The sequence below is a fragment of the Accipiter gentilis genome, chromosome 29 (assembly GCF_929443795.1).
Source record: "Accipiter gentilis chromosome 29, bAccGen1.1, whole genome shotgun sequence".
Taxonomy (NCBI): Eukaryota; Metazoa; Chordata; class Aves; order Accipitriformes; family Accipitridae; genus Astur; species Astur gentilis.
The window spans coordinates 4,789,024-4,803,500 of NC_064908.1; the positions used below are offsets into that span (position 1 = coordinate 4,789,024).

General features: G+C 58.0%; 1 protein-coding gene across 1 annotated transcript in view; it reads left to right on the plus strand.

Moving 5' to 3' along the window:
• Positions 1 to 1,366: 1,366 nt before the first annotated feature.
• Positions 1,367 to 14,477, plus strand: part of ITPR3 (inositol 1,4,5-trisphosphate receptor type 3) — a 43,522-nt gene continuing 30,411 nt past the window's right edge. Inside the window, exons 1-3 of the mRNA XM_049833305.1 lie at positions 1,367 to 1,803; positions 9,853 to 9,923; positions 13,913 to 14,034. Of these exons, the coding sequence (XP_049689262.1) occupies positions 1,715 to 1,803; positions 9,853 to 9,923; positions 13,913 to 14,034 (282 nt within the window). The 5' untranslated portion in view covers positions 1,367 to 1,714. The remainder of the gene's footprint in view (positions 1,804 to 9,852; positions 9,924 to 13,912; positions 14,035 to 14,477) is intronic.

Sequence of the window (14,477 nt, forward strand, 5' to 3'; positions counted from 1 at the left end):
AATGAGAAAAGCATCATGCTTTTTTTTTTTTTTTTTTTCCCCTTCCAATATTGTTTTTACAGCAGGCAAGTTTTAATTAAAGTGAGGAACTAGGACACTTGTGCTGTCCAGAAGATGCTCTGAGGATGTGGTCCTTTTCCACCAGTGTTATACTGAGAACCTGGAGCTGCTCGCCCAGCCCTGCAGCATTGGGTTGACTGTAGAAGCGCTTCTTATGGGCTGCAGGGACCGGGTGGGCTTTGGAGGGATGGGGGGCACTCCTCGCTCACAGCTCCTGGTAGTGATGGGTGGGTTGGGTGCGGCAGTGCTGGGTGAACCCCGTGGCACTGTCAGGTCGGACAGGGCTGGGGACAGTGGCTGGAGTGTCACCCTGGCTTAGGGGTCCCGGGGGAAAGCTCCTGCGTCGAACAGGGGGAAGTTTTGTGCAGATGTGGCGAGAGGATGGCGAAGCGGGTATCAACTGCACCGGTTTGGGAGCGGCAAGCTGGCAGGAGCCGGCTGGGCTTCAGGAAGCCTCCAGTGCTCGCCTGGGGCGGAAAAAATCCAGTGAGAGCTGCCTTGTCCTCACCTGGGGCTTTCCCTGCTCCGGGCGGTGCAGGATCTCCGTGTCTGCCCCACGCTGGGGGAAGCGCTGGCCCAAGGGCAGCTCTTGGGGTGTAGGAGCAGGGATGGGGATGGAGAACCGCGGCTCCTCCTGTCTGGTCCTGCCGCAAAGCGAGGAGGAGGATGGAGCGAAGGGTGAGAGCAGGTCCTGGGGTGGCAGGAGGGGGGGGGCTGCGTGGGATAGGGGCTGGGTGGAGGAGCCGGGAGCCTCAGTTTCCCTCTGCCACGGGTGGGAGGATGCAGGGGGCTAGGGGGGGGAGCAGGTAGATCCCAACTGCACGGGCTCCTCGCTTTCGGTGGTGGATCCCGAGTGGGGCCGTGCTCGCCTTTGGCTGTGTCGGCGTGGGGGGGGGGGACGGGACACACACACCCACACACGACACAGATACCCCACGACCCCCATCGCTCCCGAGAAAACCCCGGGTGCCTTTTCCCAAGCGGTGGAGCCCCGGCCGAGCAGAGTGACTTGTAAAGACCCCGACGGGACCGGCTTGGGGGGGGGGGTGTGGGGGGGTCCGTCCTGGGGCGCAGGCACCGAGCACCCCGGGGGGGGGGGGGGGGGGGGCGAGATCCCACCCGTGGGGCCCGGGGACAGTGGCATGCCCCCCCCCACCCCCAAGGCGGGAGGCGGGTAGAGGAGGGTGGGGCCTCTTTTTGGGCATTCCCCCCCCCCTCGGGGCGGCTCCGGTTCTCCTCCCAGGCCAAAAAATATTTGCATGCTTTTTCGAGCAAGACTTCCTGCTCGCCCTCCATTGGCTGCAGGTAGAAAGCTGGGCAGAGACGGAGACACGGACAGCCGGACAGAGCTCATGCAAACCTCTAACTGAGCTTCATCCCCCCCCCCCAGTCCTCCTCCTCCTCCTCCTCCTCCTCCTCCTCCTCCTCCTCCCCGCGGCCGCCCGGCTCCCTTCCTGCCCAGCACATGTAAAAGTTGTGCGTGGGGCTCTCGCTGCCGTCCCGCTCCACGTTTGCTGCTCGTAGGGAGCCAGGGAAAGCCGGGTTGGGATAAAGCACCCACCCCGGAGCAGGGTTTCCCTCGCCCCATGCTGGATTTTGGGGAGGGGAAGGGAACTTCGAGAAGAAGCGCCGCCGCACCGGTTCGAGGGCAACCATGAATGAGATGTCAAGTTTCCTGCACATCGGGGACATCGTCTCCCTGTACGCCGAGGGCTCCGTCAACGGCTTCATCAGCACTTTGGGGTGAGTGAGATGTTCCCGTGTCTGCCCGCCGGCCAACCCGGTCCTGGGGACAGCCGGCCACCACGGTGGGATGGGGATGGGACAGGACGGGAAGGTGGTGCTGAGCCTTCAGCCCGGTGGGAAAGGGGGCCGGAAAGCTCTGGGTGCTGCTGCAAGGATGGGTGCAGGTGCTGGGGAGGGGAGGCTGTGTCCCTCCGGGCTCTCCTCCGGGTCCAGTCGCTGCCGGGGGCGGGAGGTGGCCCTGGAGGGACCCCGAAGCCCACCCTCTCCAGCAGCCGTGGCCAGAAACTGGTTTTCCCCCTATTAGCATCGTAGAATCGTTTAGGTTGGAAAAGACCTTTAAGATCATCGAGTCCAACCGTCAAGAGGCTGGGGGAGACGAAATGGGCTTAAGCAGCGTGAGGGTTGGTGGCATTAGGAAAGGGTTGTGCGTGTGGCTGAGTGGGATGGTTTGGGCGGCCGGGATCCTTCCTGGGGCACGGCGTGATTAAGTGCTTCCAGCCCTGTGTGGTGTGGCTGGAAGCTGCCGTCCCCTGGGACAGGCAGCAATGGCTCTTGCTGTCCCCAGTCAGGGTCCCCCACACCTGGTGGTCAGCGGGAATCGCTGCAGGGTCACCAACACGCGGGTGCCCATGGCCACCAAGTGCTGCTCAGGACCGGAGGGACCAGGGCACTGCCAGGTCCCGGCTGAGCCAACTCCTTGCAGCCTCCTGGACGTGTCAGCACGGGTGAGGGGATCTCGCAGCCTGAGCTGGGGAGACGAGCAGAAAGCTCGGGGACCCATCCCTCGTCCCTCCTGTTTCCATGCAAGCCAACGGTGCTGCGAAAGCAGCATCCGGGCAAAGCCAGACCAAGACCTTCAGCGATGCCCTTCTCCATCCACTGGCTGCTTGCTCCCGCCGGGAGTGTTTGCCGGGCAGCACGGAGATGCTGTGTTCCCTGTGGTGGTGAGGGCTCTAGCAGGGCCGCTGGATGCCCCTGGGCGTGGGTAGGTTTTTTCCTTACCCCGAAGCAGGGACCCAAACCTTGCCCACAGCCCCAAGCGGGTAGACGTGGGTCTGTGCCAGCGCGCCTGCCCCATGCTGCGTGTAGGAGAGGCTGAGCTCAGCCAGGAATGCTGACTTGGATGGGATTCCTGGGGCAGGAACTGCCCGGCTCTATAATCTGTGATGAATGCACTTGCTCCCACATGCCTATGTATAACCGGAGATGTACATACCTTCGCCTACACGTGTTCGCGCACCCAGCGCTGGGCACACGCAGCCTCTGGGTTAATGCCCACCGAAGCCTTCCTCCCAAGTGGCTGCGGGATGCTGCCCAGAAATGGGCTGCTGGGTGCAACTGGGTGCAGACCAGGGCACAAAATCCCTGTGCGTGCAACTATACGGTGTTGGGCAGAAGGTCCCGCAAGTGCAGGATGCAGGCTGGCTGTGCCCAGCCCTTCCTGGATGGGTGAGAGGACATCCCCATGGTCCTTTTTGGAGAGGTCTCCTTGTAGCTGGCCTGCTCTCCCAGTGCCAGAACCATCCCAAGGCAGGGACTGCAGCCTTGGCAGCTCAGCGCTGAGCACCACTCCAGCCTGTCTGTGAAATCCGGTCTGGAGGAGGCTCCACTGGGACCCAACACTGGTTATTAGCCCACGCAGCGTGTCCCAGTGGCTCACCAGGAGCTGAATTAAGAGGTGTTTAGACTCTTTGGAGCTCTGATCCCTTTGCATCTCCGGCCCCCAGCTCCCCCTTTTTGTCAGGTGCTTGTCTAGACTTACTTCCAAGGAACTGAAAAGCAGGGCTTGCTTCGAGAGCCTCTTCTCCCAGGCCCCAGCACAGCTTTTGCTGGGCAGCCCCACTTTCCCGGGGTTTTGCTTTCTCCGGGTTTTTTCCCGCCCTCTGAAATTGTTTTCCCTTGTGCCCCATGACCTGGAAGACCCAACCACACCTTAAATCACTCCTGCGATAAGGGACTGGGTGACTCACTGAGAGTGCTTCTCCCTAGCCCTCCTGCCACGGCTTGGGACCTTATTTAGCTCATTTGCAAGGCAAATAGCTCTACCAGCCCCACGCCGGGTGCTGTGTGCCCAGCTGAGCACCCTGCCAGAAGCCCTCCCTCCATTGTTCTTTGCAGAGGGACTGGTTTTGGCTGTGGGATCCTTGGTCTGCAGTGGGATCCTCTGTTTATAGGGGATGATACGGAGTGTCTCCAGGTGCTGGTCACAAGTGTCACATTAAGGGATGTACCCCAATGTGCTGGTGCCGTGACATCCCTGTGCCAGCATCCCGGCAGGGCAGTGAGCTCTTCCCAGGAGCGCTGCTGGGCTCCTCGGAGTATTCTGGCTGATACGGGTGTGCATGTCAGCTAAATACCAAACCAGTGGCGCTTACAGGTGGTGCTGCTGGGAACACGGGCCTCTGTCCATCTGTGCTCGGGATGCACCGCTGGTGGGAGGCAGAGCGGAGTTTGGAGTCGCTTGCACCAAGCTCCTCCGCAGCCGTGTTTGCAAAATGCCCGGAGAGGCTGAGGAAGGGGAAAGGGGTCTGACGAGAGCACGGGGAAGGAGTAGGGTGTGCGCTGGGGATGCTTCCTCCTGCCTGGATCTGCTGCAGCTCATGCTTCACCTTAAACCCATTAACCCCAGTGCTTCGTCACTGGTGGTGTCTGGCCCAGAAGCAGTGGGTCTGGGAGCCCTGCTGCTCCGGTGACAGCGTGAAACCCTGCCCTGGTCTGCCGGGAAATGGGCCAGGAAGGGTCTCGTCCTTCAGAGGGACTGGGTGCCATCGTTTGCAGGAGCTTGCCAGACTCTTAGCAGCTCTGCCATGAAAGTGGCAGCTTTCCTTTGAGCCCCCGGGTACCTGGGGGTACCTGGGGGCTGGACCAGTCACTTGCACAGCACCAGACTTCCCTCATGAGACAGGTGTCCCACGGTCAGTGGGATGCCTTGAAAAGCAACAAGGAAGCAGCATCAGGTCCCTTATTAACACTAAGTCTCAATTTATTTTACTTATTTTATTTTACTTTATTTTATTTTGCTTTATTTTACGAAGTGCTTTCCTCCTTTTGTACGGGGAACTTGCTGAGGATGGAGGAGGTTGGTGGTAGAGGTGGGGGGAGCCCTGCAGCCCCCCAGCTGAGCCTCTTCTGCTCCCAGCCCCTTGAATCCCACTGTCGAAGGCCCCCGGGCACAAACCCTTCCCTCCTGCACACCCTCTCTGCAGTGGGCGTTTGCTTTTAAGGAGGAAAAACATCCCACTGAAGGGTGGGGAGTACTCCTGTGCGCTCAAGTGCTGGGTTAGGTGGGGGAAACACTGAGCCAAAATACCCAAACTAGCTAAAATGCTGAAGACAGCCCAAAAGGAGAAGGTTACTTACAAAGTCCCACGGGAAGGCAGGGTGAGAGCTGGCCGCTGAAAAGCAGCAGCACCCCGAGGTGCCGGGGGAACGGGGGTGAGGGCAGCCACGCTGCGGGTCGCATCCCTCGGCCGTGCTGCTCAGCGCCCTGGGAGCGACACGGTCCCTCGGGGGAGATGGGGGGACGGGGTGGGTGAATTGGAGATGCCAGAAGTGGTTTGGGGGACATGGGAAGGTGCCCAGGAGGACTTTGTGAGATTCAGGGACCCAAGGGTGGTTTGGTCTTGCCTCTTGGCTCGATTTGAGGCTACTCTCGGGTTGGAGTTGGGGAAAGGCTCTGCGAGGCTGCCCAACTTCACCGCGGTGGCTTCGCTGCTGCAAATTAAATGTGTCTGAGGAAATGGCAGCTTGAAACAATTTGGGACAAAAGCAGCCGCCTGGGTCAGGGATGTGGGGTTGGCGCTGAGCAGCAGCTTTGCCTGGGCATGGCACCCCACCACGGGGAGCTTGTATGTGCAGCTGCTTTGCTGCTTAGGGACTATCGCTGGTAACTCCTGGGAGATCTGTGCTTGGGGAGAGGGAACTTTTGGGACTGGGTCTGGGATGGGGGGAACAGCCGCTGACGTGGAGTGCCCTGTGGGGATCATCCAGGCAAAGCAAACCAGTGGCCAAGCAGGGAAAAGACCTCAGAGACCTTGATTTGGTTCCTGCTCCAGCGTGATGGATGGGGTGATGCTGTGAGCCCTGGGAGACGCCGCTGTCATGAGTGTGCCCATCTTATCCTGTGTCCCTGATAAGCCAGCACTAAATGGCCGGAGCCAGAGAGGAGTAGAAATGCAGTGCAGGTGCCTGTGCTTGTCAGGGGGATGTGCTGCCCCATCACTGCCATCCCGGGGGGCTCCCAGGACCCACCGGGCTCTCGGGGACCGGCACTGTGGGTTTGCAGAGGGGAAGGGCCGGTAGCAAACCTGCCTGAATGGCACTTGGCTCTTTAAGGTGAAATAACACCTTTGATAGCTGTAATTTTGATTGCAGGTGGATTTTCAGGGTGGAGCAGTTCAGGGAAACACAGCTGGTTAAAGGGTAACTCCAGCTCTGCCGGGTCAGGACGAACTCGTCTCTGCGGGGAGAAGCATGCGAGGCCAAGAGCAGCTTCCTTCTCCCGGCACCGGGAAAGCAGGAAAAAAGCTGCATTTTTGTGGCTGCCCTGCATTCACTCACTCACTTCATTTTATTCCTCCCCATGGGCTCAGTGCCCATCCTGCACCCCAAGCTGGAGGGGCTGACCTGGCCCCATGCCCAACGGTGAGCTGTCCTCCTCCTCCTCTTCCTCACCTCCAGGGCTTGGTGGGCTTTGTAATGGGGTGCTCCTGCCTGGGTTGGGGCTCCCCTTCTCCCAGAGCATTCCTTCCCCGTGCATCCCTGGACCATGGCGTGCCGGAGCTCCCCTCGGCATCGGGTGCTCCGTGGCCGGGGAAGACTCCCTCCTCTTCCTCAGCCCAGGTTCAGCGTTGCAGGAGCCGTGCCTCCACGTCAGCCCCAGCTGGCCACTGTCCCCAGGGAGGCTCAGGGTGTCCGACCGCCACAGATTGCAGTGCCGGATGAGTTGCTTTTCCCCTGACCTCCAGCAAAGGCTCTGCCTCGCACGAGGCCAAGCGTGCTGGCCCCTGGCCAGGGAATCACTTTGTGCTCCATATTTTAAAGCATGCAGAAAACCCCACTGGAACCACGGCGATGACTTGCATGGCTTAAAGCTAAACAGATGCTCGCCCGTGCTTTGCTGGGCTGCGGGCAGCAGGCTCATCGATGCACAGGATCCAGCCCCTCGTGCTCCTTGGGGTTAGTTTGAAAAGGCAAAGCGTGAAGTTTTCATTGGTACATCCAGCCTGCTGCTTCACTCAGGATCTTCCTCCAGGTGCTCAGACACCAACAGCCCGTTTTCTCATTAACACCTGAGAAACGAAAGCCGTGCTCCGCGTGCCCGGCATCCTCCCCGCAGCTCGGCGCGGCAGCGAGTGCCCGCGCGTCCCTGCTGCTCTAATAGCAGAGGGAGCTTCGCTTTGTCCCATCCCGCTGCGGTAATGCCGGTTATTAGTGGAAGCGTGTCTTGGCCGCAGCAGTCACCCAGGTGACTCATGTCCACCCTGTCAGAATCCTTTTATTTTCAGCAATTTTTAACTGAAGAATGTTAGTCCAGAGTATCAGTTTAATAAAAATAACACTTTGCATTCCTGCAGAGCGTGTAATCCTAGGATTAAAGATGCTGAAGCGGCCTTGAGATCATTAACTAATTAAGACTTCCAGCCTAGCAGGTCACTATCTCTAATCCTGCCTGGTGAAGAGGTAACGCGGGGCATGGGGAAGCGGCAGGCGAATGCTGCAGGCAGAGCTGGTGTGGGTGGGAGGCTCCCGTGCTGTTTACTTCGTCACTGAAAATGGGCCACACAGGTCAGGTGTTTCCTCGGGGACCCCTAGCCATGACGGTGGAGGATTTTTATTTTTTAAAGTGCACAGATGAATTAGGCCCTCTGCTTTTGTAGGCACTGGTGAGAGCTGGGCATGTGCCGAGGGTCAGTGCTTTACTCCGTGAGCCTGACCCGTGGTTGGTCAGGGTTCGGCCCTCGGTGGTCTTCACTCCCAGCAGCATCAAAAGTGTTTGTTCCTCCCTGTCCCCCATCAAAGTAATAGTAATAGAAACCAAAACCACCTACAAGTGGCACCAGGGCTAGGCTGAGGCTTTGCATATCTCCTGTGGCCTGGGACGTGGTACAGTCCCTGTCCGCAGCTGCCTCTGCTCCGCTCTGGTTTTTCCTCTCTTTACCTCTTTCCCTGCCCTCCGGACCCTCCATGCCCCATAGGAGTTTGGGAATGTGCCTGACTGCTTCCCTGCTGTCATGGCCCATGGAGAAGGCATTGTGTTTGGGCAGCCCCTGGTCAGGAGCCCAAAACCCCTTGTGCTGCTGACCACGAGTGTTTGCAAAGCCAAGGCAACCCTGTCTGGCGAACAGCTCACCATGTCTTTACTGAAACCTCATGGGGTTTAGTTTTCTTTTTACAATCTGCTGGGTCTTTGCTAATTGTTTTTAAGCTAATGTTGCCACCAAAAGCATTAGAGAAATTGCTTTTCTCTCTTTATTTGAAATCGAAGGTTAATCTCTCCCAACCCTGGAGCTTTAAAGAGAGCAGAGTGCTGGTGGTGGGAGCAGTGGCAGTGCTGGGTGTTCAGAGCACCCTGCACCTCTGCTGCCAAGGATGCAGCAGCGCTGGGGTCCCCTGGGTCCCAATCCATCAATGTGGAGGCCAAATTCCTCTCTGCCGAGCTATTGAAAGGAATTTTCCCCTCCTCCGCAGCGGCTGGGCTGGATCTGCGAACGGGATATCTGTCTCTTTTTGCCAACCCTTTTGCAGCACAGCGTGTTCATCTCCAGCAATGTTTTGGCTGTTTGGTTTGCTGGGGGGCTTGAGAGTCCTTTGGGGAGCAGAGGGAGCAGCACGGGCTCCGCCGTGCCCTTTGCTGCCGTGCCACATGCACGCATCTCATTTCTCCAGGCTGCGTCTTCCCTCCTGTCCCAGGGACAGAGCTGCCCCCATGATGGATGCTCCCTCCCGGGATTCCTGCATCCACTCGCACACTCACCGGCTGCCTGAATTCAGCCTTCGCAGGTGGGGACACGCTTCTCACTTCCTCACCTGGGGCAGGAGCGTAGTTTCTCTCGCTGCCTTGCTTCCCAGGGGCTGGGAGAAAGCGGGCGAGCGGGTACAGCCTGTCTTGCTGGAGCACCGAGTTCCCTTGAAAGCCTCGTGGGACCGTGCAGACCAGCTCTGGGTGGCCCCGGTGCCGCAAGCCCCTCCGTGCTTTGGGCGCCGAGCAGAACCCTGTGCTGGGTTATGCTTTGCTGTTCTTGGTAACTTTGAAAAGCAACGTCCCACCCATCCCGAAATCAGCCTTCGCCACCAAAGGCCAAGCCTGCAGGATTTTGCTCAATGCTGGGAAAACAAAGAAGTGAGCAGGGAGGAGACACACAGCCCTTTGCATCTGATGGGCAGAGCCAGCACCTCTGATCAGATAATAATTAATAACTGGTTTTGGGGGGCCCCTGCCACCTCCATCTGTGGCACTTACACCCTCCATGTCCCGGTTTGGGGGAGCTCCCAGCCAGAGAAGGAAAACATTGAATGAAAGTTGAACTCATCACATTTTTGCCAGATTAACAGCGAAATAACGTTGCAGCCAGTGCACCGTGCCGGGGTGTGGATCCGGCTCAGCCAGGAGCTGGCCAAGGCAAGATTCGCTCCAGCGGGACGCGGGCATCGGAGCCTCCCGCATGGGTCACCGAGCAAAGGCCCCGGGAGCGTGGCTGACGTGAAGCATCGTGTTTCTTCGCTGCCGATTTGTATCTGCTGCTGTTTGCCCCGAGGGATTGGGATGAAAAATGCACGTGAAAGAAATGGCAGGTGGTGGCGAACAAGGGGCGACGTGTTCGGAGCAAGTGCCCGAGAGTGGCTGCTTGCTCCAGGAGCTGAGCGTTGTCATGCTAAATATTTATAGAGTGCAAATGGGTGGGAAACAGGAGATGCAGCTTTTGATGTTGCTTTAGGCCAGGTGACAGTGGTGCAGTGCTGTGGTTTGTGGCGAAGCCGTTCTGCTCACTGGGGCCCCGCTGTCATCTCGTTGACACCCTGTTCCTGCTTTTTGTCCCCTTGCAGGCTGGTGGATGATCGGTGCGTGGTGGAGCCGGCCGCCGGTGACCTGGACAACCCGCCCAAGAAATTTCGAGGTGAGACTGGGGCCGGGCTGGGGCAGCTCCATCGCTGCCGTGAGCAGCCTCGGGGACGATGCTGGCCCTGAGCATCCATGCCAGGGATGGGGACCGAGGTCCCAGCTATCCCAGCTAGCCTGGGGCTGGGAGGTGCTGCTTGTCTTTTGCGGAGGAGCCCAGAGCATTCTTGGACAGCCTCCATAGGCTTGTTTCTGTGGCTTGACCAAACCACCTACCCTCCTCTGTTTGCCTCTGGGGGCATTTATGCATTTATTGGAACCGCCTCCATGGTGGGATGCTCCTTGGGACCCCTTAGTCCAGCCCTAAGGAACAGGGGTGGCTGGGAACTGTTGTCTGCAAAGGTGGGCCTGATCATCCCAAAATGCATCCCTAGGGATGCTGGCAGCTGGGCGTCTACCCACCAGGAGCCAGGAACAGGAGGGGACAGACAGAGGGGCAGTTGCAACAGGCAAACTATTTCAAGGCAAGCCTGTTAGCACGCAGCACTAATTACATCTGCTGTGCTTGGCTGCACCTCAGAGAGAGCTGAGGGATTAAGCCACCCATTTATGAGGCAGGCAGGGCTCAGGGAGAGACGGTAAATCCCGATCTATCCTGGGCCATCACATTTTGTGCCGTGTTGTCTCCTCCGGTGCTAGGGGCCGCGCTCCTTATTTCCCATTTGGGCAAGGGGCAGCCCCAGGCAGGAATGGGCAGGAGCAGGCAGCCACGGCCAGGTCCAGGCGGAAAAGGGATGAGTCAGTGGAAGACGGGGCAGCTCCTGGCCTGTGGAAACAGTCTGGAGAAGCCAGGACGGGCTGCTGGGAAAAGCTTCCCCTCCCGCTTCCCCGATTTGCGAGCCCTGGGGCCGGTGAGGTGGCCTCAACCTTCGGGCTCCCCAAGGAGCAAACGGCTGCGCCGAGCCCATGGGCTCACATCTCTGCCCTATGCTGCACCTACCTGGGAAATGCTATTTTTGTGCCTGGCTGCCCCATGTGCTCCACAGGCTGCCAAATGCAGGGGAAGAGCCATGTCCCAAAGAGCGTTCCGGTTGGATTTGAGTGCCCGGTGCATGGAGTATATAGCTGGGGAGTGTACATAGAGCTGTGCTGTACAGTGAGAAATTTCCCCAAACCAATGATAGCATTGTTGGATTTGGGGATTGGTCTAGGGCAGCTGTTCCTTGCATCCCAGCTACTGTAATTTCAGGCCCCTTTTTAAAAAAATCTTTTAAAATATTGGCTCTCCACTCTGCTTTGTGCCTCCACCTTTTTCTCAGGGTGGCTTTAACATCCCACAGCAGGGTGCCCTGCAGGCACCCTTCCCCACGGGGGTCCCACCCCACGTAGCAACCTTCTTCTCTGTGGGAGCTGTTGCCACTAATTGGTACATGGGGCCGATTAACGAGCCATCCCACAGCTCCCCAGAGTCCCGCAGCCCTGCACAGCCCAGGGAGCAGTCCTGTTCCCCGACATCGGTGGACTTCCACCTGGGGCTGGATGGGAAGAACTGGAAGCAGCTGTGGGGCAGCCGGTGCAAACCTCGTCCTAGCAGCCACACCGTCTGTCTCCCTGCCTGGTCATGGGCGGGTGTTGAATCTCTTTTGCAGGCAAAGGTCTGGTCTAGACTCAGCCCCGCTCCATGCAAACCCTATCAGGATATCCAGCTGCTTGTTTTAATGGCCGGAAAAGTAGCGGTTTGCCTTCTCGATAGCTATCACCGCGAGGGAGGTAAAAACAACGGGCTGCTGCTGTTTCCCTGCAGCAGCAGCAAGAGGCTTAAGAGCATTTTCATGTGCTGTTGCTGTCCCCATATCCTGTGGCCGGACCCTGCCCTATCCTGCGTTGCGGTGAGCCGCACACGGGTCGTGCCGGGGCCTGGCTCAGCTTCCCGGTGGGAAAACAGGACCCTTCTCCCGGAGTCAGGTCCAAATGGTTTTCTGGAAATGCCAAAAGGCGAGGGACGCCTGGCTCGGTCGCCTGCATCGCACCGGGTCTCGGCCGTCCGAGAGACGCCTGGCACCTCTCAGTTATTTGCTTTTTTTTTTTGCGATTTCTTTCCCCTCCAAGGTTCTTCCCAGCCCCGCGTTCAGGCACATCAGGAAAAAAGCAAATAAAGCACTTCAATCCTGCGCTACGCAGGTGCTGTGATGGCTGTGAGGTGAGCCGGCAGCGAGACCCCTGGCCGTGCCGCTGCCCGAAATACCCCGCTCCCCTCGCTGCGGGTTTGCAGGAGGTTTTGCCTCCGTGGCCGTGCTGGGTCGTGGCAGGTCGGCTGAGCATCGCTTTGCCGAATTCCTCTCTCCGGGCAGTGCTGACGTGGGAGTTTTCCTCGGCTTCCCTCTTTGCTGCCTGCCGTCCATCTTGCAAAAAATTGTTGGTGCTGAGGCCTGGGTGCCAAAATCTCCAGCTTCCAACACAGACTTTGCTGGAGCCTTTCTGTGTGCAAATGGCTTCGTGCCTCAGTTTCCCTCCTTGCAAAACAAGGCTTAGTATTGAGACGGGGATACGAGGCAGCCCCTCCAGGCAGGGTGTACTTGAAGCCAGGGGTTTGATTTGCACCTATCTCTTAATAGCTTTGTTGTTTTTTTTAAACTCCCCCCCCCCAGTTTCTAGTTGCTACCAGGTCCTTTTGCAACCTAATTAGCAATTTAATGAAAACGATTTAAGGTGCTGCAGGTGGCCCAAGTTGTTTCTGTAGCCCTGCTCAGAGGCAGTGGGAGAAGGCAGCCAGGCATTGCAGCAGCTACGCTCAGTCCCCGATTAAAAGCCCGGCGTCACGGCCTGCATGGCATGGGATATGCCATTAGCAAATAGACCTGTAAAATGAAATGTGAAACTTGGCCTCTTCCCAGCAGCCCGAGCCGGTGAGAACTGTGCTCTGCGCTTGTTTGTTCGTCACTCCCAGGTAAATAAATACGTGCTTGCCAGCGACTCGGGACCGGGGCCAGAGATGGAAGTGATTTTTTTCTTTTTGTGTCTGAAGTTTCTGGGCTGCTATTTCAGGCGTAATTAGGGCGATCCAGGCTGCAGAGCCCTTCCTGCCCTCGCCCCGTGCAGCTTCCAGCCCCGAACGAGGGTTTGGGAGATGCAAGTGCCTCCTTGTCTCCAGACATCTGCTCTTGTGCTTCAATTCCCAAAGCCTGGAAGTGGGCGTCCGCACTTTCTGCCCTCCATCCCAGCCACAGCAGCCTGGGGAAAACCAGGGAAATCGGGGCAATCTGCAGAGCACGGATACAGTGCAAGTGTTTGGAGGAGCTGGGATGCAAACCTCTGCCCTTCAGGTCCCCAAAGTGTTTCTTTTAGGACTTGAAATGCAGCTGTTGACATACAGATTTTAGGAGCGGTTGCTTGTAGTTTCCAGCACTGGTAACTGAGGCTCCCCATGAGCTGTCATGGGAGAACAGCAGTGTGTTTGGAAAACCGGAGTATCCCGATGGCCCGGTCACTGCAGGGCAGCAAATCGTGATCCTGCTGGCTCCTCATGTCCGATGGGTAGGGTAGCAAGGGAGATGTGGAGACGTCTGCTCACGTCCCGGTCTCACGGTGCCCGTGTCCTGCTGGCTTCCCTGCCTCCCTCTCTCCCTCCCAGCGACATCCTCTCCTCCTTTGGTACAGCTGGGCTTCATCAGTACTTTTTCTCCCCCTGAAGTTTTCCTTCCCAAATTGCATAGCCATTTCCGATGGGAACACTTCTAATCGCGAGTCCAAGAAGTGGAGTCACTCCTGGACTCGTTATTTACCCTGATTTGAAACTGATCCATCAGCTAATATAAGGTGACGTGATCATCCACCACTCGCAGCCGTGTCTCCCTTGGACCCCCAGCAGCAGATGAGGTTGTGGTGGGTTAGGAGGACCATCTCCCAGCGGTGCTGCTGGGACAGGAGCAGTGTCCCAGAGGAGCACTCGCTCCTGCCCCTCGGTGATGTTGCCCCAACTGGGGACACACTGGTGGCTGGTGACCACGTGGCTGCTGCAGCCTCACGCTTGCCTTCTTCTCCTTCCAGATTGCCTCTTCAAAGTATGTCCCATGAACCGCTACTCTGCCCAGAAGCAGTACTGGAAAGCCAAGCAAACCAAGCAGGACAAGGAGAAGATCGCGGATGTGGTGCTGCTGCAGAAACTCCAGGTGAGCAGAGTGGATGGTCCCTGTGGGTTGGTGGGATGATGACATCCAAACCTCTCACTGTGCCAGCCCTGGTATGTTTTGCTTCCCAGAAAACAGCCTGCACGGAGGCCAGGACCTGCCCTGGGTTTTGCTGTCCTCAGGGTGTCCCTCTGCTCAGCTCTGTTGTCTCCTGTCCCACTGCCCTCCCTTCACCGTTGACCATTAGTCACAGCCCCATTTTCTAGACGAATGGCTCCTGTGGCTGTCAGCTCTTAATTAATCATGCCATACGGTGTCTAGTGAGGGGGTTGGGGTAGGAGCTCTGTAAGGTGCTTTGCGCTGGCATCTGCAGGACTGAGGGTTGTGGTTCCAGATAGATTGGCCCCCAGGGATGCATGCTGCACCCTGGGTTGCCCTTCTTATGCAATGCTCTTATCCAGCCTCCGATGTGAGAGGCAATTCAA